This window comes from Asterias amurensis, chromosome 1 (assembly GCF_032118995.1).
Source record: "Asterias amurensis chromosome 1, ASM3211899v1".
Lineage (NCBI taxonomy): Eukaryota > Metazoa > Echinodermata > Asteroidea > Forcipulatida > Asteriidae > Asterias > Asterias amurensis.
The window spans coordinates 20,749,521-20,776,228 of NC_092648.1; the positions used below are offsets into that span (position 1 = coordinate 20,749,521).

At 37.7% G+C, this 26,708-nt stretch overlaps 3 protein-coding genes and 2 non-coding genes across 5 annotated transcripts; 3 read left to right on the forward strand and 2 right to left on the reverse strand.

Annotated features, from left to right (window-relative positions):
* Positions 1–2,700: 2,700 nt before the first annotated feature.
* On the reverse strand, positions 2,701–2,773 carry Trnat-ugu (transfer RNA threonine (anticodon UGU)). Its single transcript has one exon. It is a non-coding gene; the product is annotated as a tRNA-Thr (tRNA).
* Positions 2,774–4,076: 1,303 nt separating this feature from the next.
* On the forward strand, positions 4,077–4,149 carry Trnat-ugu (transfer RNA threonine (anticodon UGU)). Its single transcript has one exon. It is a non-coding gene; the product is annotated as a tRNA-Thr (tRNA).
* Positions 4,150–5,903: 1,754 nt separating this feature from the next.
* On the forward strand, positions 5,904–6,881 carry LOC139945021 (fibrinogen-like protein A). The gene has a single exon (XM_071942257.1). The coding sequence runs from the start codon at positions 5,904–5,906 to the stop codon at positions 6,879–6,881; it is 978 nt and encodes a 325-aa protein (XP_071798358.1).
* Positions 6,882–7,016: 135 nt separating this feature from the next.
* On the reverse strand, positions 7,017–14,877 carry LOC139939821 (mediator of RNA polymerase II transcription subunit 29-like). Its single transcript, XM_071935995.1, has 4 exons — positions 14,551–14,877; positions 14,055–14,116; positions 13,709–13,793; positions 7,017–9,761 (listed from the first exon to the last, which is right to left on the reverse strand). The coding sequence occupies exons 1-4, from the start codon at positions 14,794–14,796 to the stop codon at positions 9,540–9,542; spliced, it is 615 nt and encodes a 204-aa protein (XP_071792096.1). The 5' UTR covers positions 14,797–14,877; the 3' UTR covers positions 7,017–9,539.
* Positions 14,878–15,121: 244 nt separating this feature from the next.
* Positions 15,122–25,485, forward strand: LOC139939910 (RNA polymerase II-associated factor 1 homolog). Its single transcript, XM_071936109.1, has 14 exons — positions 15,122–15,290; positions 16,556–16,582; positions 17,100–17,314; positions 17,657–17,723; positions 18,156–18,257; positions 18,826–18,874; positions 19,237–19,293; positions 19,590–19,658; positions 20,432–20,535; positions 21,161–21,277; positions 22,180–22,308; positions 22,601–22,706; positions 24,075–24,294; positions 24,418–25,485. The coding sequence occupies exons 1-14, from the start codon at positions 15,223–15,225 to the stop codon at positions 24,825–24,827; spliced, it is 1,740 nt and encodes a 579-aa protein (XP_071792210.1). The 5' UTR covers positions 15,122–15,222; the 3' UTR covers positions 24,828–25,485.
* The last annotated feature ends 1,223 nt before the right edge of the window (positions 25,486–26,708 follow it).

Below are 26,708 nucleotides of genomic sequence, written 5' to 3' on the forward strand. Positions count from 1 at the left end.
ATTGTTTAGAAAGTATTTTAAGTTCGATGAAATATTTGGAAGTAAAATAAATTTCACAAATCACCAAAGAACACCCGAGAATACGACTTGACAACCGTTTCGGTTACCTGTGAACAATAGGAATGTTGCACAACTGCCGTTCATGTCATCATCACTGGAATTTATTGCTTTAAACGGGAACATATACGTTTGGCATCACTTTTAAAATTAATTACATTTACAACTTTTGATTAGAAGCATAAAGCAGCTTTCGATTTAAAGCATATTGATAAACATTTCTTTTTGAAGTAAGCTTTTATTCCCCAAAATTTGAATCTGAGAAGCGTTACTGCCAGTAATGCTTCTCAGAGTGTGCATTTCAATTAAAGGATATTCTTCATGCGTGGACATTATATGCTCAGGATTTTTTATTTTGCAATAAAACAACTACCTTTGGTATAATGAAATGTTTACAGTTTTATTTAATTGTGAACATCTAAATTTATATATGATTCAAGCAATTAAACGGTTCCAAAAACCACCTGCTACCATCTTCACGACTGCGACTGCGTTTCGTGATATTACAATGTAAAGGCCTAACGTCATTCAGAGACACACGTAAGTTATTTTGTTGACGGTCTCTAGTCATTAAAACCGATAACAGGCGCTAAATCCACAGTCTAAGGTCGTAAATCTAACAAAGTCGTAAATCAAATTTAGAATATAACTGTCTTTACGTTTTGTCAGCCTAAGACCAAAGTTGGAAGATTTCAATCAAAACTTTGCACCTGTATTTAATTTTCCGAGGAACGATCGGTGAGCCACCCCCCGTAAATCAGAAGAGCAATTTGTGGGTAGGTATATAAGAGTTTCATGGTCGAGGCTGTAAATCATATTATGTAGGCTAACTTGTTAACAAGAAATACGGCATTTGAGAACCTGTCCATCATTTCCTATTATAGTGCTTTTATCATGATGGCTCGCTGTCAGTTAGCAGCAAAGTTAGCAGCGAAGTACAGCTAGCTACTCGTGTGAACGTGGAACAAATAATATTGCCTTTATCGAGATTTGTCCCTGTTCTATCAGCGAAATCAGCAGCGAAGTTAGCTACTCGTGTGACCCTCGTTCCCTGTGGGGGTACGATCTCGCCGCTCCTGGTCTTCCTACCAGTGTGACGAGAGGTGTGACGCGCTGCTCATGGTAGCGAGGCCCTATGCCACTTCTCATAATGATCACATGGCAAGGCAGTGGATTTATCACATAATTAGAATTAACCAATGACAGTATTGTAGGTTGCATACATCCCTCCCTCTGCACACGACGAGAACAAAACTCATAAAATAGAGATTCCTTTGCGAATTTCACAAGCGCAGACTGTTCGTTCTAAGTTACTATAATTATGGTAGGCTAAAATGGTCTGAAATATTTGGAAACTTGGTAGACCTACACGCACTAAATAGTCATACAAACTTCGCACAGATATTCCTTTTTCTCTGGATGTCAAACTTCTGCCGAAGAAATGGTTAATCAAAAATGATCTGGATTAACCATAATGGGTCAAACTTTTCATTTGTGTGTTTCGAAAACAGCTCGTGCTGCTCTTCGGTTAGAAATTTGACATTTTTTTTGAGGACACAACGCGGCCAACCCCGGAGCCCTAACAGAAGGTTGTTATTTTGTATTGAAGAACACAGGCTAATGACATTTTAAACTCACAGTAAACGTAAAACGGAATAGAAATGGAAAAGGAAGACCAACCTTTCCCGGGCGTTTTAATTTGTTACATATTTCCCCGCGAGAGGGCGCTATCTTCCAAACATGGTGTGCACAGCGCTAATAAACTTCCCATAAGCAACTATTATAACTTTCTGCTTACGAGTCACTACAGAGTCGTAAATACATGAAATATATTTCGGGACAGTTAAACTTAAGATTTCTTTTTAACTTTCGGCATGTCAGCCGTTTGGATTTTTTTTTGCCAATTACCATCAAAAGTAATACTTCGAAAAAAGCCATTTACTTCTCATATTAAGCAGCACTCATCGGCTGATTCTGATCTTTAATGTAGCATAACTAACGCCGTTGTACTAAAAAACCGTTAAATTTGTCTTTGGAGGTCAGTGAATATCCCCGTCCATCAGTTTTCAGTATAACACAACACAGCCTGCAAAACTCTGTTAAAGGCAACTCAGATTGTAACTTGTTTGATGAAAACAACGAAAACCAAAGTCGACAGTTTTGTGGGCAAAACCATTAGCAATGGTGTCTTTGTGGGTTTTCAGATGCTATTTGGTCGACTTATTGTGTTTTTAATGAAAACCCCGTATTTTGGATTGAAATGATCATCTTTGTTCGCTTCTGTTGTCAATGCATTAGCCCTGATGAGTCCATTACATAGTAATAAAGTCATACTGCCGAAGTAGTAACAATACAGGTTAAGCACCCGGTATTTCAAATGCCGTGTTTATGTACTTATAACGACACAAGGTTAAGCCACCAGTAATTGCCTTCATCTTATAAAAAGAAATTATTTTCTTAAATGATCAGAGATAATCACTTTTCAGAAATGTCTTTTCTAAATTATATGACAGGTTGTTGTTATAAGAGGGAGAAAAAGTGTCCAAAATTGAAGATGAACACAGTTAACACAATGGAACGTCAAGGCCGTAGCAGTAAGCAAAATCAGGAGTTTATAGAAAATGTAGTAAACTAAAAAATACTAGCCCCCAGTGAGATTTGAACTCACGACCCCTGGTTTACAAGACCAGTGCTCTAACCACTGAGCTATGGAGGCTTACATATTGAACGAGCTGAAATAAGCTAATTTATTGAGCGCTCTCGCTCTTGTGTTTACCAACAGGGCGGGGTGAAGTTTTAAATGTTATGCTTGGCTAACTTCAGGTTTTGTTCAATTGTTACCAAGCCAGTCTTAGCATGCTTTATGGTCTTAATGTAAAACATTGTCTCCCAATATCAGCTTAATGGACACTTAAACTCTTAGAACAGACGTGTGATTTCCAAGATTTTCAGGATTTCATTTTGCGCCTTAAAACTTTTAAGAGGTTAGTCCAAGGCAAATGGGAAAGAAGTTGTCCATAGTGTGTCTTAAACCTGTGTGAGTTTTTTGGTGCCATGCACAGAGTATGTGCCCAATGTAGTTCTAGAATATTTAAAAAAGTTGTTAAATCCCATCCTTTAATTTGGTGTATTGATTAACGTTTTTTTTTGGTTATATTAAACAACAGGTGTTCGTGACAACTTTATTATAATTATATACTCACTTAAAGGGAAGGTATGCATTTGGCAGTCACTCTTAAAATAAAAACCTCTGGTTAGAAGCCTACAGCATTTTTAATGGTATGAAGCATTTTTAGAAACACCCCAAATTGTGGCAAAAATAAACGGGGAGAAATCCAGTAGTAAATAATAAATTAATAAATGGAAATAGTAAAGTAGAAACAAACCAAAACCTTGTTTGTGTACACTAAACAACATTGATTGATTGGTTGATTTTGAAATGTGGGGCAACCGTGATTCCTATGGTGACACATTCATCAGCATTCTCCATTTTTTGTTCCATTTCTACACAACAGATGTTAGCAAATTAATTTTAGCACATTTCATTGTAAATATCTTGAATAACTGAACACATATTAATCATAAGTTATTCTCATTATAATTAATTTTAAGAGCAACTACCAAACCTTCCCTTTAAGTGATCATTTGTATAAATAAATCTATCGCGAACATCTGGCGTTTGATTTAAAACGTTGATCAATATAGACCCTACGGCAGTTAAAGCGAGATTTTACAAACTTGTAAATATTCTACAATTTCAAATATTTTAATATTCTGCAACGGCACAAACTCTATATAGAAATCTATAACATAATGGAAATCACACGTCTGTAATAAGGGCTTTAAACGTCTTAAAATGTTTTAATAAGACCGCAAAGCATACTAAGACTGGCTCGGTAACAACTGAACAAAACTTAGGTTAGGTAAACACAACGTCTTAAACTTCTACCCGCCTTGTTGGTAAACACAAGAGCGAGAGCACTCAATAAATTAGCTTATTTCAGCACTTTAATATGTAAGCCTCCATAGCTCAGTGGTTAGAGCACTGGTCTTGTAAACCAGGGGTCGTGAGTTCAAATCTCACTGGGGGCTAGTATTTTAGTTTAATACATTTTCTATAACTCTTGCCTTTGCTTACTGCATACGGCCTTTGCGTTCCGTGTTGTTTTCATATTTGTGGATGCTTTTTCTCTCTCTTTTAACAACGACCTGTCATATAATTTAGAAAAGAAATTTCTGAAAATAGATCATCTCTCAATACTTCTTCATTTTCTACATTGAAACTCCTGCTTTTGTTTGCTGCTACGGTCCTTATCTTCCGTGACGTTATGTTTCCATCTTTATTTGATGAAGTAGATGAAGTAGTTGTTGCTATGAAAGCTTTATTGCAGTTTATAGTGTACTACTAATTAGTCAATCTTTTAAAAGCAACCTTCCTTGTTTCAACTTCTTGTGGTCAAACCAGCCCCTTCCCTCAACAGCCCCGTGTCTCCTTATTCTTGTTTACAACTTGCCTTTCTGTCAAAAAGAATAGTTAGTGCCTGAAGTGTCGACCCTAGCAGAGGCTAACCAATAATAACTTATGATTGTTTGTTTGTTTAGCCTTCGAGTAGAAAAACTCGGTGCGAAAGGTCAGGCCATTTATCTGCATGCATTTATACCGTAGTTCCTGTTGATTGGTAAGCAGTTTGCAACATAATTCTTTTTTTTTCTCGTCAATACTTTTCATCGAATTTCCATCACTTTATCCCATTCACCCAAGGAAAAAACGCCCACTTGAAAAATATTCCTAAGATGATATGTTTATTTGTCTCCATAGAAACCAACAGCAAGACAATCTAATGTAGAGGGCTTAGATAATAGGATGCAACTTACAGAAACTAATATCATGCATTGTGGAAAAAAGGAAGATTTTTCTTCATATTGGGGCAAGCAAGGCCACTTACCCTGAAAATAAATAAATAAATAATAATAGTTAAGAAAAAGAATAACAACGATGCTTCATACCATTTGGAACACAATAAAAAAGAAAAGAAAAAAAGATGATCCTCAACCATTAAACAAAATAATTTATATACAATAAACTATTGATGGCTTAACCGAAACATGGCATTTGGAGTCGGGTGCTTAACCTGTATTGTTATTACTTCGGCAATATGATTTAATTACTGTGCAATGGACTCAGAAAATAGAAAGAACAAGGATGATCATTTCAATCCGAGTTAGGATTTTCATCAAAAGTAATGTCAAAGACCCACAAGGACACCTATAGGACTGTCTCTTATTTTTGTGCGCAATCCACAAAACCACCTACTTTGGTTTTCGTTGTTTTCGTCAAAAAAAGATACCGTCTGAGTTGCTTTACAGTTTCGCATGTTGTGTTGTGTTTACTGAAAAATTATGGATGGTTGCTGAGTTTACTGACCCAAAAACAAATTTAAGCATTGTTTTTAGGGCAACGGCGTTAGTTATGCTTCATTAATAAAGATCAGAATCAGCCATTTGAGTGCTGCTTAAAGGGAGAAGTAAAATATGTCTATTATAGCTTTTAAATATGAATTACTGCCGTTTCCCTGAACAACACAACAGTTCCAAATGACCATTAAGCATTAACCTCTGTCGCGACGTTGTCTCGCGTCTAAGTTTTTTATCATTTTTTATAAAGGGCACAACTGGCCATGTTGACGCAGTCCTGCACGGGAGACGGTTGATGAAACACCGGTTTGTGGTAAACCTCGGCAGCGGAATTCTGATATTTCGCGTGTCAAGAATCACACTGACTAGAATACTCAACTTGAAAGATTGTTGATATTAGGGATATGTCTTCAAAATATTTTTGGTACAATATGGAAGAACACAACAACGCCAGTGCATTTATATGCGTACTTATTTCAACTGTTATACTCCTTATGGTAAATCTGACTCAGGCTGCCTCTAAGGAACAGACACAAGTGCACATCTCGGACTTGAAGTTTTACAGCACGGACAACAGAGCTTTGAAAAATGGCGCTTACAGTGTGCAAGACGGGGTTCAATCCCACGTGCAGTGTGTCCGAAACTGCCACATTGATGCCAAATGCATTTCAGTCAATTACATCGAGACAAAACTAATCTGTGAATTAAACAAGGCATCGAGGGCAGAGTACCCAGATGAGCTTTTGAAGGATTGTGAAAGCATGTATTTTGACGCAGAGGAGAGTACTCGTCGCTTACCTGCACTTCAGCAATGCAGTTGTCTTGACTTACTCAAAGATGGCCAGACTGAGAGTGGCGAGTACTACATTTCACCTCCCAGCATCAGCAAAGGGTTGAAGGTCTACTGCGATATGGAAACAGACAACGGGGGATGGATTGTAATCCAGCGACGTATAGATGGCGAAGTGGCATTCAATCGAAATTGGCTGGATTACCAAGACGGCTTCGGGCAAGCATCTAGAGAATTCTGGCTCGGGAATGAAAACCTGCGCAAACTGACCGAGTCGTCTGGAAAGTGGCAGCTGCGGGTTGAATTGCTTGACTGGGATGGTTCAACTAGATGGTCCGGTTACAACCAGTTCTCTGTAAGCAGGGACAAATATCGTCTGACATGCACCGAGTATGATGAGAGAAGCACTGCAGGTGACTCGATGAGGTTGCATAACGGAATGCTATTCTCAACCAAAGACCAAGACAATGATGTCAACGACAACGCCCACTGTGCAGTCGTCAGACCTGGAGGATGGTGGTATTACAGATGTGTGCAGGCAAACCCCAATGGTCAGTACTTTGACTATGAAGATAGGAACATCCCAACCACTAGTGGATCAGGTTGGGGGATCATTTGAAAAACATGGACCGGTCCATATTACTCCCTTAAAGCATGCACAATGAAAATACGTGAACTGGCCTAATATGACACTATGAATTCTTCTTAAACATTTTAATGTAAACTGTACATAATAGTATTATAATACTAGTTTAATTTTGATCAGTTTATCATGAAGTCTGTGTACTTCCCGTGATTATTATGCAGTGATGGTTGCGGCCATTGTTTGTGCATTTATTTTGTTGTGAGCCGAGTTCTGCTGCCTTGGCGAAGTTGATGCCGACAGTACACGAGGTTTGGGCTCAAAAGTTCCTTACAAAATGACAAACGATTTCTTGAAAAACATTTACTGCAATTGAGGTCCATTAATTTCCATTCTTTGTTTACATAATATTAGTCATTAACATCTTGTTTGATTTCACAGAACTGAAATTAGAACTGTCAGTTTACTATCATAATTTTGTTTCAATCCCTATATTCTATATTTTTGAATCTGATGCTGTGCAGATTCTTTAGATGGACATGCCAGTTTGTACCATGGAAAATTTTCTCCATATTTAATTCATCCCATAAGTTTTGCTTATTTATGTTTAAGTCTGTAACTTTGTGTTCCTTTTCCGCATAATTTTTTTTTTTTTTGATAGGCGTTTTTTATACCATCATGCCACTTTTGCAATTGCCAATCTCCTTCATTCTTATTTAATTTTTTTGTTGGTTTAATGTTTTGTATATTTCCCTTTAATGTATGTAATCTTGATGTTTTTTACCTTGTAAATTCAATTGTAGTTTAGCCTTTTGCTACAAATATTTGAATAAAATACCTTGAATTGAATTGGTGTATCTCAACATAAGCATAAATAATAACAAACCTGTGTAAAATTTGAGCTCAATTGGTCGTCGAAGTTGCAAAATAATAATGAAAGAAAAAACACCCTTTTCGCACGAAGTTGTGTGCTTTCAGATGCTTAATTTCGAGACCTCAAATTCTAAATCTGAGGTCTCGAAATCAAATTCGTGGAAAATTACTTCTTGAAAACTAACTTCAAGTTTCTCACAAAGTTTTATACTATTAACAGCTCCCCATTGCTCGTTACCAAGTAAGGTTTTATGCTAATAATTATTTTGAGTAGTTGCAAATTGTGTCCATTGCCTTTCATAGAGACCAACAACATGACAAACTTATTATTAAGGGCTTTTGTGTTAGGATGCAAAACACATATACTTAATATCATGCATTGTGGAAAAGAATAATTTTATGTTGAACAGGCCTCGAATTTGATTCTTATTTTGGGTTTTAACAAGCAAGGCTACTTTCCCAGAAAAAGGGCATTGTCTCTATTACAGAGGGGTGGAGGGGGGCAAGTAACTAGGGGCAAGAGGCACAGACTTGGGCAAGGAGAGGCACAGACTCCTGGGGCAAATGAAAAGCCATAGTTTTCTGTGGAATTTCAAATCTGAAAGTCGGCGGCTATCATTAGGTGTAATAACCCTTGCAATGCCCTGTATTCAAATTAAAACGGAATCTGTAATTCCATTCGCTCACGTAAAATTTTCAATGACAAGACTTTAAAATAGAGACTTCAGTCAATGCATGCTTCACAGAGCTAATATCACAACTGTATTTCCATCACAACTTGGTCATTTTAAGATCACATGGTGAGTTGTATCCAAAACAAATGCACATTAAAGGCACTGGACACTTTTGGTATTTACTGAAAATCAATGTTAGCATAAAAACTTACTTGGTAACACGCAATGAAGAGCTGTTGATAGTATAACACATTGTGAGAAACGGCTTCCTCTGAAGTAACAACAATTTTGAGAAAGAGGTAATTTCTCACTCGAATAATATTAAAATACTTCAGGCCTGAAGCCTTTTAATTGGCATCTGAAAACACACAAACTTGTGCAAAAAGTGTGTATTTTCTTTCATTATTCGCTTGCAACTTCGATGACCAATTGAGTCCAAATTTTCACATTATAAAAGGTGAAAACCTCAAATCTGTTTACAGTCAATTTACATTCCAGTATCAAAGTCTGTCTCTAGGCCTCTCATCAGACCTTAGAGTAGCAGCAACACTTGATGATTTGATCAGTTCGGGGGACAAGAAATGCCAACTCAATCAATTCATCCTATACACATGGCACCTTAGACAGACAGACTGACACAAAGTACGATACCTTCCAAGCAAGCATAATAAGGTGCATGGCTTTCTTGTACCTCAGCAGGTGATACGTGGAAACCATTGCTTGTGTACTATGGACAAGTTTCTACAGTCTCCTTTGGTATTTTGTGGAAAGAGCCAGTTGGGCAGGAGATAGTATTCCTGTAATCTTCCTCAGCTCCTTAGGGAGTATACAGCCTCAGGCTGCCATGGCGCTCCAGTAGCTTTTTCATACACAACGTCAACCTCTACCCATGCAGGTACCAATTTATACCACTGGATGAAGAGAAGCAATTATGGTAAAGCATGTTGCTCAAGAACACAAGTGTTATACCCGGTATTTGAACCCACATCCGATGACTTAACCACCAGAAGTTGAATTCAATACTCTACACTGCTCGGCCATGACACCCTCATTCACTGTGTAACTCCAATGCCCCAGCTCAAATGTCAGTAAGAGGAATGAAAGTAGAAATAATCAGGATTCTCTTATAAAAGTCTGGAGTCCAAACTCAGCTGGATGGTTTTCCTTCTCCCAGCTTATTGGAGCATTCCAGCAGAGCATCGTGGATCTCTCTTGCATAACTAATCTGCGACTTAACAGTTGAGACATACTGATTATAAGTCTGGCTGTCGGTGCTGTTTGTTGGCGCCTCTGATTTGGCGGTGGATAGCGGTAGAGGAGTGTGACGAACGCTGTCTACGTACTGTGCTGAGCCGTCTAACCCTAACCTCTGTTGGCAAAACAATAAGAGTATTACTATACAGCTTTCTCCAGAAGACGATCAGAGCATACTGATCGAAACGTCGAGTTAAAACCAACCGTTCTTTTGAGAACCACCCCCAACTCGTTCAGAGATTATCATTACATACACGTAGTGTTACCGCACCCCCTACTATAAAAGTATTACTACTTGAAGTAGTATTACTATTAATACTATTATTATTTATTCGGCCAAAAATATGAAACAATAATACAGACATACATTACACGAGAGCGAACTAATAATTAATTAGGCCTAATAGTTTATAAATGAACAGACTGAAATTAAAAAATGTATTTTAAAAGCTGGAGTAAGGGGCCGGGGATGGGAGAGAAGGAAACCGGTTTGGGTGTAGAGAGCAAAAATTGAAGTCCAAGTAACAAAACGATGAAGCAGCAATTGGACACAGGCTAATGATTAAAGGCCACATTAATCATAAAGGCAAGAAAGAACTTAACATTTTAACAAACAATTCATTCTAAGATGGCCAGGATAAACAAAAGCAGACCTAAGCACTATAAGTAAAGAGCCTATTAATCCAATCTTAAGATGGAACACTTATTAAATAAAAACTAAACAACTGTAAAAAATAAGAGTCTAATCGATATATATAGGCCTATAAAATATAAGTAGGGTAGATGGCATGATGGCCTTAGCTTTCGATCCAAACCGGACCTTCTTCACAGGCAAAAACAAGTACAAACAAAAACGTATCCATTTATAGCAAAAAGAGGAGCAAAGGATTAAGGGAAGGTACCCAGGAAAAAATGGGAAAATTAAAGCAAATCAAATTTACCAATTTATAAACAATTGGCTGGCTAAAAACCAATAAGAATAAGGTGGTGAGAACAAAGGATGGTCAGTATGAAAGGGTATATTACTGGACCAGTAAGGGGTAAATGGATCCTAGGTATTACAATACAGGGTAACATGAGGGTAACATGAAAGTAAAGGCTGGGATTAGAGTGCAAGCTGCATCAGGATGCAACTAACAATAGGCAGTTAAAGAATAAGAGGATCAATGATAGGATAATATTAAAAATAGGTAAGAGGAACCTGGGGAGAGGGTGGGTTATTAAATTTGTCTGCAAATGGAAATAGTAATTAACCAATATTTAGAAAACAACTTATTGATCGAAATAATGGTGAAAATAAGCCTGTTGAGAACATGGGTTAACTACAGATTATTCACAGTATACATCTAACCTTATGTATACATCTGCGGGGAAACGGAAGGGGGAAAAACAAAAAGTTATTACCGTAATTTTCGGATTATAAACCGCGGTTTATATGTTGATTTTGACATTTTTTTGAACTCCTGCGGTTTATTCTCCGGGCGGCTTGTAAGCCGACGTATAAATATTTAAGAGAAAAAACGGCATTTTTTAAAAGAAAGATCGTTCGTAAACTATTTTAATAATAATGTTTTTTTTCTTCAACGAGAACAAAAACCTGCCTGTGTGATGACAAAATCCTGTTGAAAATCCCACCACAATTGTATTCCGATCCGTGTTTCCTTTGTAAAACGTTTATCAACCGCCCTCAGCTCCCCCTCTCAGCGCAACTCGGGCTAGACTAGACTGGTGCCCGTCTATTTATCCTAGCGATCTCTACATGCTGACGTCAGACATTCAAGCTATACTCGTGTCTCAGCGAAATAGACTCGTCCCCTGTCTATTTATCCCACGATCTTTATATACTGACGTCAGACATCCAGGCTACACTCGTCGTGTCAGCCGGCCAGCGGTTTCTTCAGGTCAACCACGCACACCTCAACAGCAGAATGGTGAATGGACGCACGCAAAGAACTATGCCGCGCCGGGGGTCAAACAAAACGTTTTCAAACCGCCTGATTGTTGAGTCCAGTAACATTGGGAATTTTATTTCCAGGCGGCGCAAATATGATGGCGTAGCGCAACCCGTCGGCGAACATCGCTCAATACGGTGCCCCCAACATCGGTTGTGCAATTTCGAGATTGAGCAGCGCAATTAACAGATTGCTAGCTTTACGAACTCGCATGTGCATAATGTGCACGCTGCAGGATACATTACTACACACACGCTACATCCGTCCGCCCGTCCGTCGTTGCAATATCTGTTGTGGATCCTCGTTGTGGGACTACAATAAAAGGGAGGGAGAAACAACCACTTTTCTTATTGAAAGACCCATTTCAACCTTATTTCCCGTCTACTCCGATGTTTAATAAAAGTGAATCCCCTGTCCTTATGATTACGCAAACAATAAGGTAGCGTATTTTGTTTCAACCGCTATACAATAAAAGTGAGGGAACAACTTTAGCCGTCCCCATTATTATTTCGTTTATATTTTATAAAGGAATTTTTTTAGGAGCTGTTTACATGTTTAAAAAATGTTCCTTTAAACATTGTAAACAGAAACAACAGTCATAGACAACTCTCGTTTGTGTTGTGGTACATGTAGCCCTGAAAAGGACTGTTTGGTTTTGGTTTGTCTATTTTCTATTTAAACAAAACGGAAGGCAAAGGATTCCTTGGATATAAATCTTCGCACTGTTTCTTTATCACTGCTTCTGCAGACGAATCCTATGTTGAAACGATAGTCAACGCACTGTCTGAAGTTAATTTTTATTGCAACACGATCTCACTTACCTACAAATAAAGTAGGATTTAACTTTGTCAATTTTTAAAACTGTTATTGGTTTTTTTCAGTATCACAATAATAAACGTATTTTCAGTTGTAACTTTCATCAATAATTATCCAACACAAACAATAATGTGGTCCCGCAAAGGGGGTGCTGCCAGCTTACAAAAAGAACACTATCCTATAATAGATCATTTCAATTACGATCAATAGTGTAAACTTCAATACATTTCTACGCAATTACGACGCAACTCCCACATTGCGGCAACTATACAAGACTGACTGATGTGCCGCCCGCCTGTCACTGCACATCGCCACAAAGAGGACCGCAAACAAGCACGGCCCCTTTGTGTGTACACATGCGGTGATTGGCCGTTTGATGATTGGCCGTTGTTGATTGGCCGGTGATAGTTCCATTCATAAAATCTTGGCTCGACTTCGGACGGATCGAGTAGAGCGGCTGCCCATTGTACAACAAATAGCTTGAACGTCTGACCCACGCTTCGAGGCTCGGGGCCCAGTCTAATCAAACGTGGACAACTTTTGTCTACAGAGGGCGATGCGATGCAGGGCAAAGTTCAACTATTTCTCGGTGTGCGTTGTCGACCGATCTTTGATTCACGGACAGTTTGTTCCTAAAGAAGTTCACAAAACATGGTCAACACAACCGATCATTAAATCGCAAATTCTTGAAAAGGGTTGTTGATGGAAACAAAGTATAACTCAGGACTGATAGTGTGAGATAAAAAAAATCACCCGTAACGCGCGGCAGGTTTGCGTACTTCACTTCCGTGTTTTGAGGTTAGTTTTTTCATGTTTTTTATTTTTATTTTGGTCGCGGTTTATACGCCGCGCGGCATATACGCCGACACCTAAATATTTTTTTGTATATTTTGAGGAAGTGCGGTTTATACGCCGCGCGGTTTATAATCCGAAAATTACGGTAGTTATTTCCTCCTTGGATATTCAGACCATACATATATACATACAACATTATTTTACTGCTATTCCATAAAGATCACAGCGGTTTGTGATGATACAATGTGAACAAGAGCAATACAAATCAACATGAAATAATAATCAAACAAGAAAAGTTGAATGTCTGGAGGCGCCTTATCCACAGTTTCTCCCTATTCCCTATACAGTCTCCCTGTGGTTACCTAGTGCCTGAAATTTCTGTATTGAGGCACTGTGTTACCAGCCAATTCTTTCAAACTATTGACCATATTATGTTCAATTTTCACCACTTTTAAAAATCAGAACACAATTTTGATAGCAACTTCTCTGTTCTACCTACCAAATAGAGTTCAACTTGATCACAGATAGAGTAAAACTCCTCCAAGTTTTTGTCGAATCTTTGCACTGTGACATCTCCTGCTTTCCTACAGAAAAGAAAGAAGAAAAAAACCCTGAAACATCAGATTCAGACATTTTATATGAACAGTGCAAAGGTCAATCACTACGTATTGGTTAAGCAGAAAGTCCCAAAATATGTCATTAGCTATCCAACAAACATTGGACATTCATATTTTCATACCACAGCGAATCCTGAAGTCGAGGTGGGGGGGGGGAGGGGGGGGGGAGGGGGAGTAATGGGAGCAAGGAGTGTTGGTAGGTGTATGGATTTGTAGACAGATACTTACTGTGATGCATTGTCGATCAAAGCCGAGCATTGGAATCCATGGGCAGATACTTTCATCAAATTCTGTAAATTGTGTAAAAATAGAAGTTAAGTATAAGAAGAGAGCCATTATTCAATAATTTAAATTAAAGGATAAAACTTTCCGTATTCTGCCACCACTTTTTCACTCAAAAAGGAGTATCATTTGTGTGAATTAGGTACTTTTATTTTCATAGGAAATTAAAAAGTGGTGACAAGATACGGAAATGTTTCCTTTTTTAAGAAGCAGTACAAGTGGTGACCTTGTTGTAATAAAATGTCCCATAAACCACCACTGCACTTGTATAAAACAATATCTCTTTTCATGCTTCAAAAGAATCATATTAAAAACAAAACAAAAAGCCTACAATTTAAAATGTTCTGAACGGACTCGCCACAAAACTGTTGTTTGTACTTCTTGTTTCACATATCAATATATCAAAGGTAATACTTTAGAAGTTACATTAAATATTTCTCACCGATAGAGATTCTTTTAAATGAGGAACCAATACTTTCACTTTTGAAATGGGGTCAAATTCAGGCTGTTGTTGCTGTTGAGATTGTGCAGGTTGAGTTGGATGGGCAGTCTGTGTCGTTTGCTGGGGTTGTTGGCCGCCAGTAGCAGTACCGGGAGCTGGTGACGAAGCCCCGCGGACAGCTCCTGGTGTGGCGGTCGGTGCCTGGTTTGGTGGCTGTGATATCGGTGAGGGGCCCTGGGAAGCCATTTTTAAACAATTCACCAAAAACAACTTGTGATTGTGCGGAGATTCTTGTGTTTGTCTGGGATTGATTATTACATGTGGGGCCTATAATGACAAACGGATCCGAACGTCAGTTGATTTACAAGGGGAACTTTTCGAAACTACGGTTTAGAATTGGGCTCCAGTCAAAGCTCTAGCGCAGCTTACATAAAAAACGCGTGATTTTATACACAAGCGTACAAGCCGAAGCTAAAACCCGAAATGAAACCGTATTTTCGAAAAGGTTCACAAACGCCCTCTTGTGTCTTGCATTGACAATCATTTGCTGTTCAGTTGATCGGATCTGAATTGTCGTGTTAGCATTAATCATGCAGAAATGAAATCCTTACTGAACTTGTTCTAAAATACGGATGTTTATGCGTCTTTGTATCTGATTTTTCAACACCCAAAATGGCACCCATGCCACCCATGCCACCGACGATCCAAAGTGGTGAAAAGAGAAGTGATCGAGACAGAAAGTGAGTATATATGCAGCAAAGTGATTTGTTTTCAGAAGAAGTCCAGTTTACGGACATACACACACACACACACATGTGTTCACTGCACTGGCTGTGGTTCTGTTGTGCAGGATCAGGAGGCAGGGCAGGATCATCACTCGCAAACTCATCCAGAGGACTGCCGGTGCACCCTGTAGGTTTCATCCGCAGCACAGTGCAGTGTCTCGAGTGATGTTGAGTGGCGTCACCACTTTTTCATTCGATAATAATACTTCTAAATTCTAATTTTAACCTCATAGTCATATGACATGGTGGCGCCATACGGAAAGTTATCCCTTTATTGTTAGTAAATTTGTGTTATTATGATACTATATATTGAAAATACAACAGTCATGACAGTCAATTAGAATCCAACCCACACAGACAGCAGAGGGCAAGAAAGGGCCACAACATAAACAATCAGTTTAACTTACCTCTCATCTACATTCTACAATCTACGAACAATCTTTTTTTCCCAAAAACACTGAAATTATGGAATAATCTTCAACAATCCCTCACTCCAAATCCCACCAAATCTTCAAAAGCAATTATTTACAGTCACAAATAAAAAAACAAAAACGAATAAGACGATGCTCTCCTGACCTCCTTGCTTGGAGTTCCCCCCGCGGAAGTTTTAAGAGGATACTACCAAGCACCAAGTACCAAGTCAACAGATGTTTGTTCATGTAATAAACACTGCCAACGACCGTCACTGACACTCCACTTATTATTGATAATGCAGTCTCCTTGAAGGAAAAGTTTCTGTATGGCGCCACCACTTTTTCAGGCGATATGAAATAATATAGTATCTAATTTACCCTCAATGAGATACCCCTTTTTGTAAAAATGAGTGAAAAAGTGGTGGCGCCATGCGGAAAGTTATCCTCCTTGACCTTGCCATCTCCAGATCAAGCCCATAAATAGTGCCAAATATGCCGGACTCCCTCCGCTTCTTGGCGCTACGCCCAAGTCTCTGCAGTAGTTGAACTAACTTTCTATATAGAAAACCATATTTTATTGTACCAAGATTTTCCCCCAGTTTGGTCACTTGCGATACCGTAGCTCATTTGTGGAGAGCACATTAACTTAATAACTCAAGTTCGAAAATGTGTGAGGGGACTGTGAGCTCATAGTGGGTATGTAAAAAGTTGACGTAAACAAAATTGGCTGAAGTTAACAAAGGCTAAGTTTGTATATCTTTCAAATAAAAAAATTTATCAAAACTTTTCTCCAATTCCCTGTTGCAGGTCAACAAGGGGTACAGTTCCAGGAAAGTAAGTTGAATTTCAAATGTAATTATTTTATTTAGATTTTTTATTCCAGTGAACGGTACGCAACACGAGGTCTAGAGAGCTCTATCTTCACATGAGTCAGGAAATGTAACTTACTATGTTCTGTTTTGGGCTCAATTGGTCACCTAAGTTGAAAGAAAATGATGTAAGAAACAAACACACTTGTTTATAAAAGTGTGCTTTCAGATGCCATAGAAAGGCTTCAGGCCCGAAGTCTTTCTCAGATTCAAATTTGTTGGTAAAAATTTACCTCCTCTCAAACTACAATACTTTAAAGGGGCCATTTCTAACAATTTTTCATAATATCGACAGCTCTCCAGTGCTTTTAACCAAGTAAGATTTTATGGTCAATAACTTGTAGAGTAATGACCCAAAGTGCACCCTAGTTAAAGAAAGAACTTTCAGATTATTATGGGGGTAAATTACATGTACATCTGTTTTATAATTGAGTGAGGTCTGTTCAAATGAATTCTTTTTTCCTGATCCTTAACACGTCCAGATCTGACCTGGTGTGTCGCATCAAGTACAGCAATAATCTTCCAGATATTCCATTCGATCCCAAGTTTGTAACGTACCCATTTGAGGCCAATCGCTTCGTCCAGTACAATGCCACGTCATTGGAACGTAACTACAAACATGAACTACTGGCGGAGCATGACCTCGGGGTCACCATTGATCTTATCAATCCAGACACCTACAAAATAGACGCAAATAGTAAGTACTTATAAAATTTCTTTAGTGCAAAACTTTATCATTGGTTTTCTTTTTTCTTTTTTGAAGAGTAAATAGTTTTTAAACTGACCTGTGAAAATTTAATCGAATTCTATGCTTACATTATTCCAAGCTTTGCATATTCTGCAAACTTTTCTTGACTGATAAAATCAGCTAGTAACATCTCTTTGGGGGTTTATTAATTTTTCACAAATATTAAATGTAAAAGTTCAAATGATTGTCTCTTTTCTTTTGAGATTGCCTTGAACTGATATCCTGTTAAATTGCTCTCTGCTTGAACTCGTCAACTTCATTCTTTGTTATTTTGTTTTTTGTTGAACACAGCTTATTTAGATCCTGCTGATGAGAAATTATTAGAGGAAGAAATTGCAACACCGGGAGATTCCAAAAGGTACAGTAGATAAGATATTCAGTTCTTTCACTGCAAACCCAAAGTAATAACACTAACAAGAACAAAACAAAAATTCATACAGCATCAACATGTCCATGAAAGACACTCTTGCACCTCGGGAGAACTCACAACAAATAGTTGACAGAAACACAGTGAACCAAAACATAATGTAGTACAACAATTTTGGCCCAGTACAAAGGCTTTTGGAACAGTTCTTGATATTATGATGTTGACCAACAAAATGTGAGTCCATCTCTTTTCCTAGATTTTAAAAACTTTGTTTTCCTAAACTTGTAAACCAATTTTTGTTTCTACATCCGTATAATGAAACACAGCCACGCATAATGAGACATCCCTAATTACAAGTTAGTAACATGGAATCGTTTAGTACTTTCTGGTATTTCTCTTATTCTTCTTGAAACAATCCTTCAGGTCTCGTCAGCATACAAAGGCAGTATCATGGTTGAGGAAGACAGAGTACATCTCCAGTGAATACAACAGATCCCAGTATAGCAGAGACAAAGTAGAAACAAAGTAAGTGGAATTCAAAATAAAATAAGGGTTCTTTTCCTTTACTCGTGAAAAAAAACCACTAAAATTAGCTTGTTTGGTTTGTTTATTGTTTCCTTCACACGTCAAAACTATAAAAAAAAATAGTTCATGGCCCAGTGTTTCGACCCTAGCAGAATCTTTCGCAAGGGCTAAATGACAACAAAACACACCACACACAAACAAGTATGCTGTTATAACTGAGACATTCAAGTCACATAATGATAAGAGAGAAAGGCCAGTGGTTTGCTCTGATGTTCTGATTGAATTGTCAAACCACCAGTCCTTTTCAGCACCATCACAACTCGTAGAGATATTAGAAGGTGTTACTGCAAAGTGCTAACTTTTACTAGAGTATTCTCCCACAAGGCAAAGTTTCAAATCCTACTAAGGTCCTTGAGGTTCCTGGATGTTAGAACTTGCACAGTCAGTAAGCTCAGATCCGAAGCTGATCAAAGATTAATGTTGATTTTGGCCCCCCCCCCTAACCCAACGCTTTCATCTATCAATTTTGCATTAAAAGATGAATGGTTTGATTGTGTTTGTGTTCCAGGGTTGCATATCATTTGAAGAAACAGTTCAATGAGGAAGATTTATACAAGGTAAACCTTACACCAAAATAAAACAAACATTATTCATTACATAGAGTTGTGAAAATGCGATTTTAAATATGATTGTCTATGTCGATTCAACATCATTTCCACAAATATTTGAAAGTCATTTCAGCAACAGAGTTAAAGAGATTATTACTTAACACCTAAAATGAAGTTACATTTTTGGTAAAAAAATGTAGTTCAAAAGTAATGTTTTGAGTTGAGTAGACATTTTGAGGACCGTGTTTGTTTTTCGTCATTGTTATTGTGTTTTCTAAAATTATGCAATTTGATTTATATCAAAAAAAAAATACTATTGGATGGTTTCTGTTATGAATTGTTATTTGAAATCCTTCTTCATTTATTTTCAGGACCAAGCAAGTCAAATCGCTGCAATCGAGAAAACATTTGAAGATGCCAAGCGACCAGTAAGTAGCCCTTATTGAGAAAACGAAACAAATCAAACCCCCTCTCTAATAATTGAACTTCTCTCTACCAAATTATGATGGTTTGGAGCAGTTCTGAGTAGAACCAGTAGATGTCAATACAACAGAAAAGAGGCTCAGACCATATTGTTTAAAGTGTTGTAGTTTTTCAAACCAGATCTTTTCAGAACCATCAAAACTTGTCATTAAACTTTGTGAAAATCATGCAAACCTAAGTTTCTAAACTGCAAATCTCACAGTGAACTGCACTGACAATTAATGTTGTTATTTCCTTGTAGATCGAGCAGCATTACAGCAAACCACATGTCAAGCCAGTGGAAATCCTCCCAGCATTTCCCGACTTTGATGTGAGTTTTATCTTATATTGTTTCTTCCAATCTGAAAGATTTTAAAAAATACTCAGTACTTCAGCATTTTGCTTCTACCTGTTGATATTATATTATAAGAATTGTATTTCATTTGCAGATTTCCTCATTATTAGAGTCAAAACCAAAACAAGCATCTCTTATCTGGATTAATTGTGGCTGTTTCATCATTAGAAGCCAGCTCATGGAACTAAACAAAAAAAACATGTCTTGTGTAATCATCATCAGATCAGAATTTGCGTAAACTTCATTTTGAAACTGTGCCTTGGTGTCATGTCAGGGCCGAGCAGATAAGAAAGCTGGACTTAAAAGCTCTGCGGTTTCGGATCAGCAGAGTGTGGGTTTGAGTCCCATTGAGTCATGACACTTGTGTCCTCAAGCAAGACACTTCACCATTATTGCTGCATTCTTTGGATGGGGTGTAAAGCCTCGAGTCAAGTGTACTGCATGAAAAGAAGCAAGTGCTCTTAACTTATCAGAAAGAGAAGGGGTCTATATAAACAGAAAAAAATAGTTAATGGCCTGATGTTTCGACCCTAGCAGAGTCTTTCTCAAAGTCTAAATGAAAGTGGAAATATATGGAGAGAGAGAGAGAGTTAGACAGCGCACAGTTAAAAAGCAAAGGGTGAACAATGAATAGAGAGACAACGGGGGAGGTTTGGAGGGAAGGGGTTGCTTTGTCCACAGCCAGCGTGCATTCTACTCTTGTAGTGATATTTTCCTGATCGATTTTTACCCTTTTATTTGTTGTATAGATGTGGATCCATCCGTGTGCTCAGGTGATCTTTGATTCAGATCCAGCAGTCAGAGGAAAGTCTGTCCATGCTCAGGTTGAGGAGATGTCACAAGCTATGATCAGGTAAAATATTTTCCCGAAGGCGAGCAGAATATAGGGTTCGAAACATCTTCTCAGAGTAATCACTCACACAAAAGAGATTTAAACATGGTTGTACCCTCAAGTTTACTTTTTGTTAATCTTCCTACATCGCAAAATTATGAAAGATTTGTGGATATAGAGCTTATTTGAAGTTGAATGGTAGGGTCATAGATTTATGTCAAGGTAATGCTGGTTTATGGGCAAAATGATTCAGAAAGATATACATTGTATAAGAAGTCACATGTTATAGTGTCTGCAGCAATTTTGTTTTGATATTTTCTACTTTATGAGAAGTAGGATGATAATTGTTTATGAATTGCTTAAAAAAATGAAAAGCAACGCAATGTATACAAGAAAGGCAGGCAAGTGTCTAGGTTTGTGTGCTTTAAAGTTGGGTTCTATTTTTCGTATCAGAGGGATACTTTTAACTGTGTGTGCTGAAACTTTTACTGATTGATCTACTTTGTTTCGATGCTTCTTTAGTATTTTACAATGTGCTTATGAAAACATGTTTGTTCTGGCTATAAAATAAGATAGGTGTAGAAAACAATAATTCACATTCATCAATAATGATTTGTTAATTCTCTCTCTTTTTAAAACTAACTAGGGGTATGGTTGACGAGGCAGGGGACCAGTTTGTCGGCTATTTTCTCCCGAATGAAGAGACGTCAAGGAAGAGAAAGAGAGATTTTGCGGATGAGGTAAACTACGTCGAAGATGAAGAGTAAGTATAAGGAACAATGTCTGCTCAATTGAGGCATTTTGTAGCGTTTTGATTTTTTAACGACAATATAATTTAAAAATCTTTTTCCCAACTACCAAAAAGTTAAACGAAGCCAACAGTAAACATAAAATAAAAATTAAAACAAAAGCCTAAAACAAATGAGGCTCAATGTAAAAAACATTGAAATGGTTAAACAAAGCCAACATTAAATGAAAAATATATAAAAAAGAAGAAGACAAAAACGAAATGAAGCTCACAGTTAAAAAAAATTTCAGCCCAGGTGATATCCAGGGAGAATGATAGACATCTCTTTCGTTGGTGGAACTGTCTTATCATAATCCCCTACAAATAATGTAATACATCATTTTCTATCCCCTACAACTTTGTTATACATTTTGCTTTGTATGCTGCCATACCTGTGGTTTGTGGTGACAGTGAAGACAGGCTATAGACCTTCATCACGGTGTGGCCATCTTGATTTTACTCCATTCCAACTCATTGTAACCAAACTGAGGCTGGACGAAATAATAGTCTGGTGCCTTGCGCAAAGGATGTTAGCAGTCATTACTGTTATTGGAAACGGGGAACATGACCGAGATGTTCATAAAGTGATGTCAACAAATTGTGATGGAAAGAACTGTTGACAGGATTTCAACTAGTTCAGGGGTTAGATTTTGTCCAATATATAAATCTTCAACTTCCACTTTGATCTCAAAATTCAAGGTCAAATGGGTTCAAGTTCAAATATTACAAAAACCCAGAAAAATAACAAGAGGTGTTTACGACATGTTGCACAAACATGCAATAAATAAGTCTAAGACCAGCAACACTTTAGAATAAAATGTGAAAGTATCATTTGATTGTAGCACAGAACTGATTCAAAGTTTTGTTTGTTTGAAAAGGTATGACTACGATCTGGAGAGGGAATATAACTGGAATGTGAAGAACAAAGCAAGCCGAGGTTACGAGGAGAACTACTTCTTTGTATTTAGGAGCGGCAAGGGTGTCTACTACAACGAGCTGGAAACAAGGTAAAGGGAATCACCATATCCGTCCAATGATGGTAAAATCAAACCTGACTTCCCAATCTTTACTTTGATTTAAATGTAAACTTTAACAAAATGTTTCATGGTGGATGGTAATAAAAGCAAACTGTGTTATAAAAAGCCAAATTGAATCAGCCTTGGACTCTTTTCTAAATTTACCCTCGCTCCAGTGTAGTTGCATAGCACTTCTTTAATTTAACTTATTGCAGACTGAATGAAAAACACCCAAGTTTCCTGTTTTTATCATTTGTGTTTACATTTGAAAATTTTATCCTAGAGTGCGACTCAACAAAAGAAGAGCTAAAGAGAAAGAGGGTCCACCTTCGAAGTCGATCCTCGTAGTTAAACACCGAGAGCTCACTGATCAGGAAGTGATTGTTCAAGTAAGTCTCAGGAATACAACTTTTTGGCTCAAATTTGACTTCTCAAAAAGAATACTATTTTTAGTTTTACCCATACACTGATATATGTTCAGCACTGGGTAATTCCCAAATCTTGTAAATTTTTATATGCACTACTTTTCATACTATTATACCTTCCTAATTTGGATCACAGTTTCAGATCTGTTTATCAGTAATTAATTTCACCCCTGGTATCAATGTCAGGCATGATTTAATATCTGCATAGGTCTGTTTTCCAATTTTTATGCCCTCCCAAAAATAAGCAAAATTGTGGTTAAAATGTCTATCAACGACTCTACCATGTGTACATATAAGTCGGCCCTTGCACTCATTACAATTTTCCTACTTTTTTGTCCAAGGACCAAATATCTCTTTGTATTTTGAGTGGTGCAATCACATTTTAAATTCATACAACCGAGGTGTGTGTTTACTGGAAGCTTACTGAAGAAGGTGTAGACGACCTTTAAACATGTAACATTTACCCTTCCTGCAGCTGCAGTACTCTAATCTAGCTATCATCGAATCAGCAGTGGGTTGACAAAACCTTAACTATCTAATCTCCCTCAGGGTTCTCCGCGTAGGAATCAGATAAGCGCGCCTGTGAGCTCGTGTCGATTTTTAAATGGAAGAGGTTTTACATTTCAATGCTCTTAGGCTGATGAAGTTGTGATTAAAGGATAAGGGGGAAAAACACAAGTTCACTTAGAAAAGAAAATGGAAGCGCAACAGTGTTGGGTACAGATGTTTTTGTTTTTAAAGTTTATTTCTTTTTAGTTTGCTTAAAGGTGCTTCAATTGAATTGAACGTCTTTGAATGGTTGGAATAAGGGACTCTACTTCTACCTGATTTATAACTTTTTGGGGATTTCAAATTAGTAGTTTATATTGTGGTAACAAAGCAAGAATTATTATGGCAAGATTTGAACCTGCAACCTCTGGGATTATGCGCTGGTGCTCTATCATCTGAGCTAACTAGCCATAATATGTTACCTGTCCAACAAAGGTCTGAGTTAGTTCAGTTGCTTGGTGCAAATCCTGCTCTGGTACAATGTCGTAAATTTTAAAATCTTGATTGATAACTATTACCCATTTTGTTTCCCTTGTTCTTATCAGGGATGTGATTTCTATGATTAAAAAAAATAATAACAAATACAAAAATCAAATTCATAAGAAAATGAAGATAAAACCATATGGAACAGCCCAGATTGCAGAGTAGGCCTTTCAAAACCAAAGATTAATGTATGTAAGCAGGCTTCCCACTCGTAAGCTTTTACGCTTTGTGCTCATAGTGGAGGATTATTTCAACAGCCTATCACATTCCTGTCTTATAAACAATTGCTTTTTACTACAGGATGCAAGGTTATCCCAGTTGGATAATGTCATTCACGAAGAAGAAGAAGAAGATGAAGAGGAGGAGGAAGTGGCAGTAGAAGATGGTGTCGAGGGAGCTGAAGAAAAGGATGAGAGTGAAGACGAGATGGAGACACAAGCAGAAGGTGGTGAGGAGATGGAGGTCGAGGAAGAAGAAACCAGAGAAGATAGTGGAGAGGAGGAGGAGGCCCAAGATTCAGGTAAAATTGTCTTCATTCTTTTATAAAGGAAACTTTTTTTTTTCATTCAAAATTTGCTTGTGAAATGTACAGAATTTTTAAGACAACTTTTTAAAGACATTTTTGTGACTGCTGTTATTACAGATGCTGAAAAGGCAGTCAGTGGGAGTGGGAGTGAGAAGGCAGAGAGTGAGGTTGAGAAGGAAGGCAGTGATGCAGAGGAGGAGGAGGTTCATGAAAGAGGTGAAGATGAAGAAGAACAAGAAGAAGAAGATGAAGAAGTGCAAGAGCACAATGAGGAAGAGGAGGAGGAGGAGGAGGTGGCCAGGAGTGAAAGTGAGAAAGAAGACGAACAAGAAGAAGAAGCAGGAAGTGGCAATGAAGAGGTCGAAGATGAAGAAGAGGAGAAAGAAGAAGCAGAAGAGGAAGAAGAGGAGGAGGAGGAAGAGGAGGAGGAACAACGAGGCGTTGAGAGGGACGAGGAGGAAATCTTTGGGAGTGATAGTGATGCTGAATCCGGGCAGGCATCGAGTGCTGAGGAAGATAGTGATTGAACTCATGAACCTATCAATGAATGAATTGATTTATAGCATCTTTGACGGCAAAGACATTTTTGCCACATTTGCTCCCAGGGTATCTTAAGCTTTGCTTTTACATTGAGTTGGACTGGTTTACTCAAAACAAGCAAGATGTGAATCAAAGATGTTCAAGCTTTCTCCAAGTATAGCACAAGTCTGAAGGCTTTGTATGGAGACACTAGATCACTCAACAGTAGAATTTCCCCAAGTAAATGCTGCTCATTTAATTTAAGCATGGAAAAAGCTGTTTGTCCTAGCTAGTGCCTCTGCTTTGTGTGTTTCAAAGCAGATGAAATACGCTATTTCTTATATAACATCCACTTTTTTTAAACTTGGGACAAAAATTTTGGTTTTGAAATACGCTATTTCTTACATGAACTCCTCATTATAAAATCCCCTTATGAAATTTGGGCCTCAAATTTTGCAAAGTTATGCAAGGTTTTTATGAAGTCTTAGCATCTAGTGTTTAATTTCACCTACCAACAAAGCAAGGTATTGATGTGCTCAGAATATGTGTGGTCAAAGCATTTTTCATGAAATAGACGGTACAAGTGGTATAAGTTAAGCAGAAATAATGTGATCCAAAGTTAACAACAGACAATAAATTGAAAACAGTTCTATTTACTTTTCATTACTGTGATGATTTCATGGATACAAGTTTGTCCGTCTTGCAAGCAGTAGGTTTTGCCCTGAACTTTTTCAGTGAACTAGCCAGAAGGGCCAGTTAGGTTTTCAATTCACTGGTTCGTCACCCTTTTCACTTGTCCATAATTCATGTTTAAATAGGGATGCTTTTCAACACTGAACTATCCAGCCGGACTACTGTGTTAATTTTGATTGGTCCTCCAGTGTTTTAACTGGCATTTTGTGAGCGAACCACTGTTAAAGACAGTGGACACTATTGGTAATTGTCAAATACCAGTCTTCTCACTTGGTGTATTTCAACATCTCTTGTTGAAGTGAAATAATAACGAAAGAAAAAAGCACCCTTGTCACATGAAGTTGTGTGCTTTTAGATGGTTGATTTCGAGACCTCAAATTCTAAATCTGATCTCGAAATCAAATTAGTGGAAAATTACTTCTTTCTCGAAAACTACTTTACTTCAGAGGGAGCCGTTTCTCACAATGTTTTATACTACCAACAGCTTACTCGTTACCAAGTTAGATTTTATGCTAATAATTATTTGAGTAATTACCAATAGTGTCCACTGCCTTTGTAACTGGCATTAATTGGCCAGCGGACCACTGTTAAAGGGAAAATGCCTCAATGTATAGAATTATAAACATCAAATTTGCATCGCATTTTGGTTTTACAGTTACACTGATGTATGTTCCATTGTAAACTCAGTACTTTCATGAGTTCTGTGAAAAAAATCACAGGCATATTACTCGGGTGACAAACATCTTATCTTAGTATACAACAATGTGCGAGTATAATCTGGTGGTTTCTGCACAGTACAAGAAGATGATGATGAATTGCCAAGCCAACCTTTGATATTCTAATCTGCTAATGTGTTATAAATCTTGGTATCATTGACATCAGCTTGTCTGAACCTGATAGTGAAATCAATTCAATCAATGGAAAGCTTTCAAATCATCTTTCATGTGAAAATATTAAGAATGTTGACCCGACAACAATGCCAATCTTCAAGAATGATTCAAGGTGTGATATCTCAGTCTTTATTCCGCTTGTAAGTTGGAGAAAGGTCACTGCTTGTTAAAGTTCAAACTTACTTATCTTTAATATGCTTGAATATGGCAGTCTTATGCCTGATTCATGCTTCATGTGAATTTGAAGATGACGGAAAATTGAACATTTACCACGCAATGCATTCACAAGAGGTGAGCACAATACAA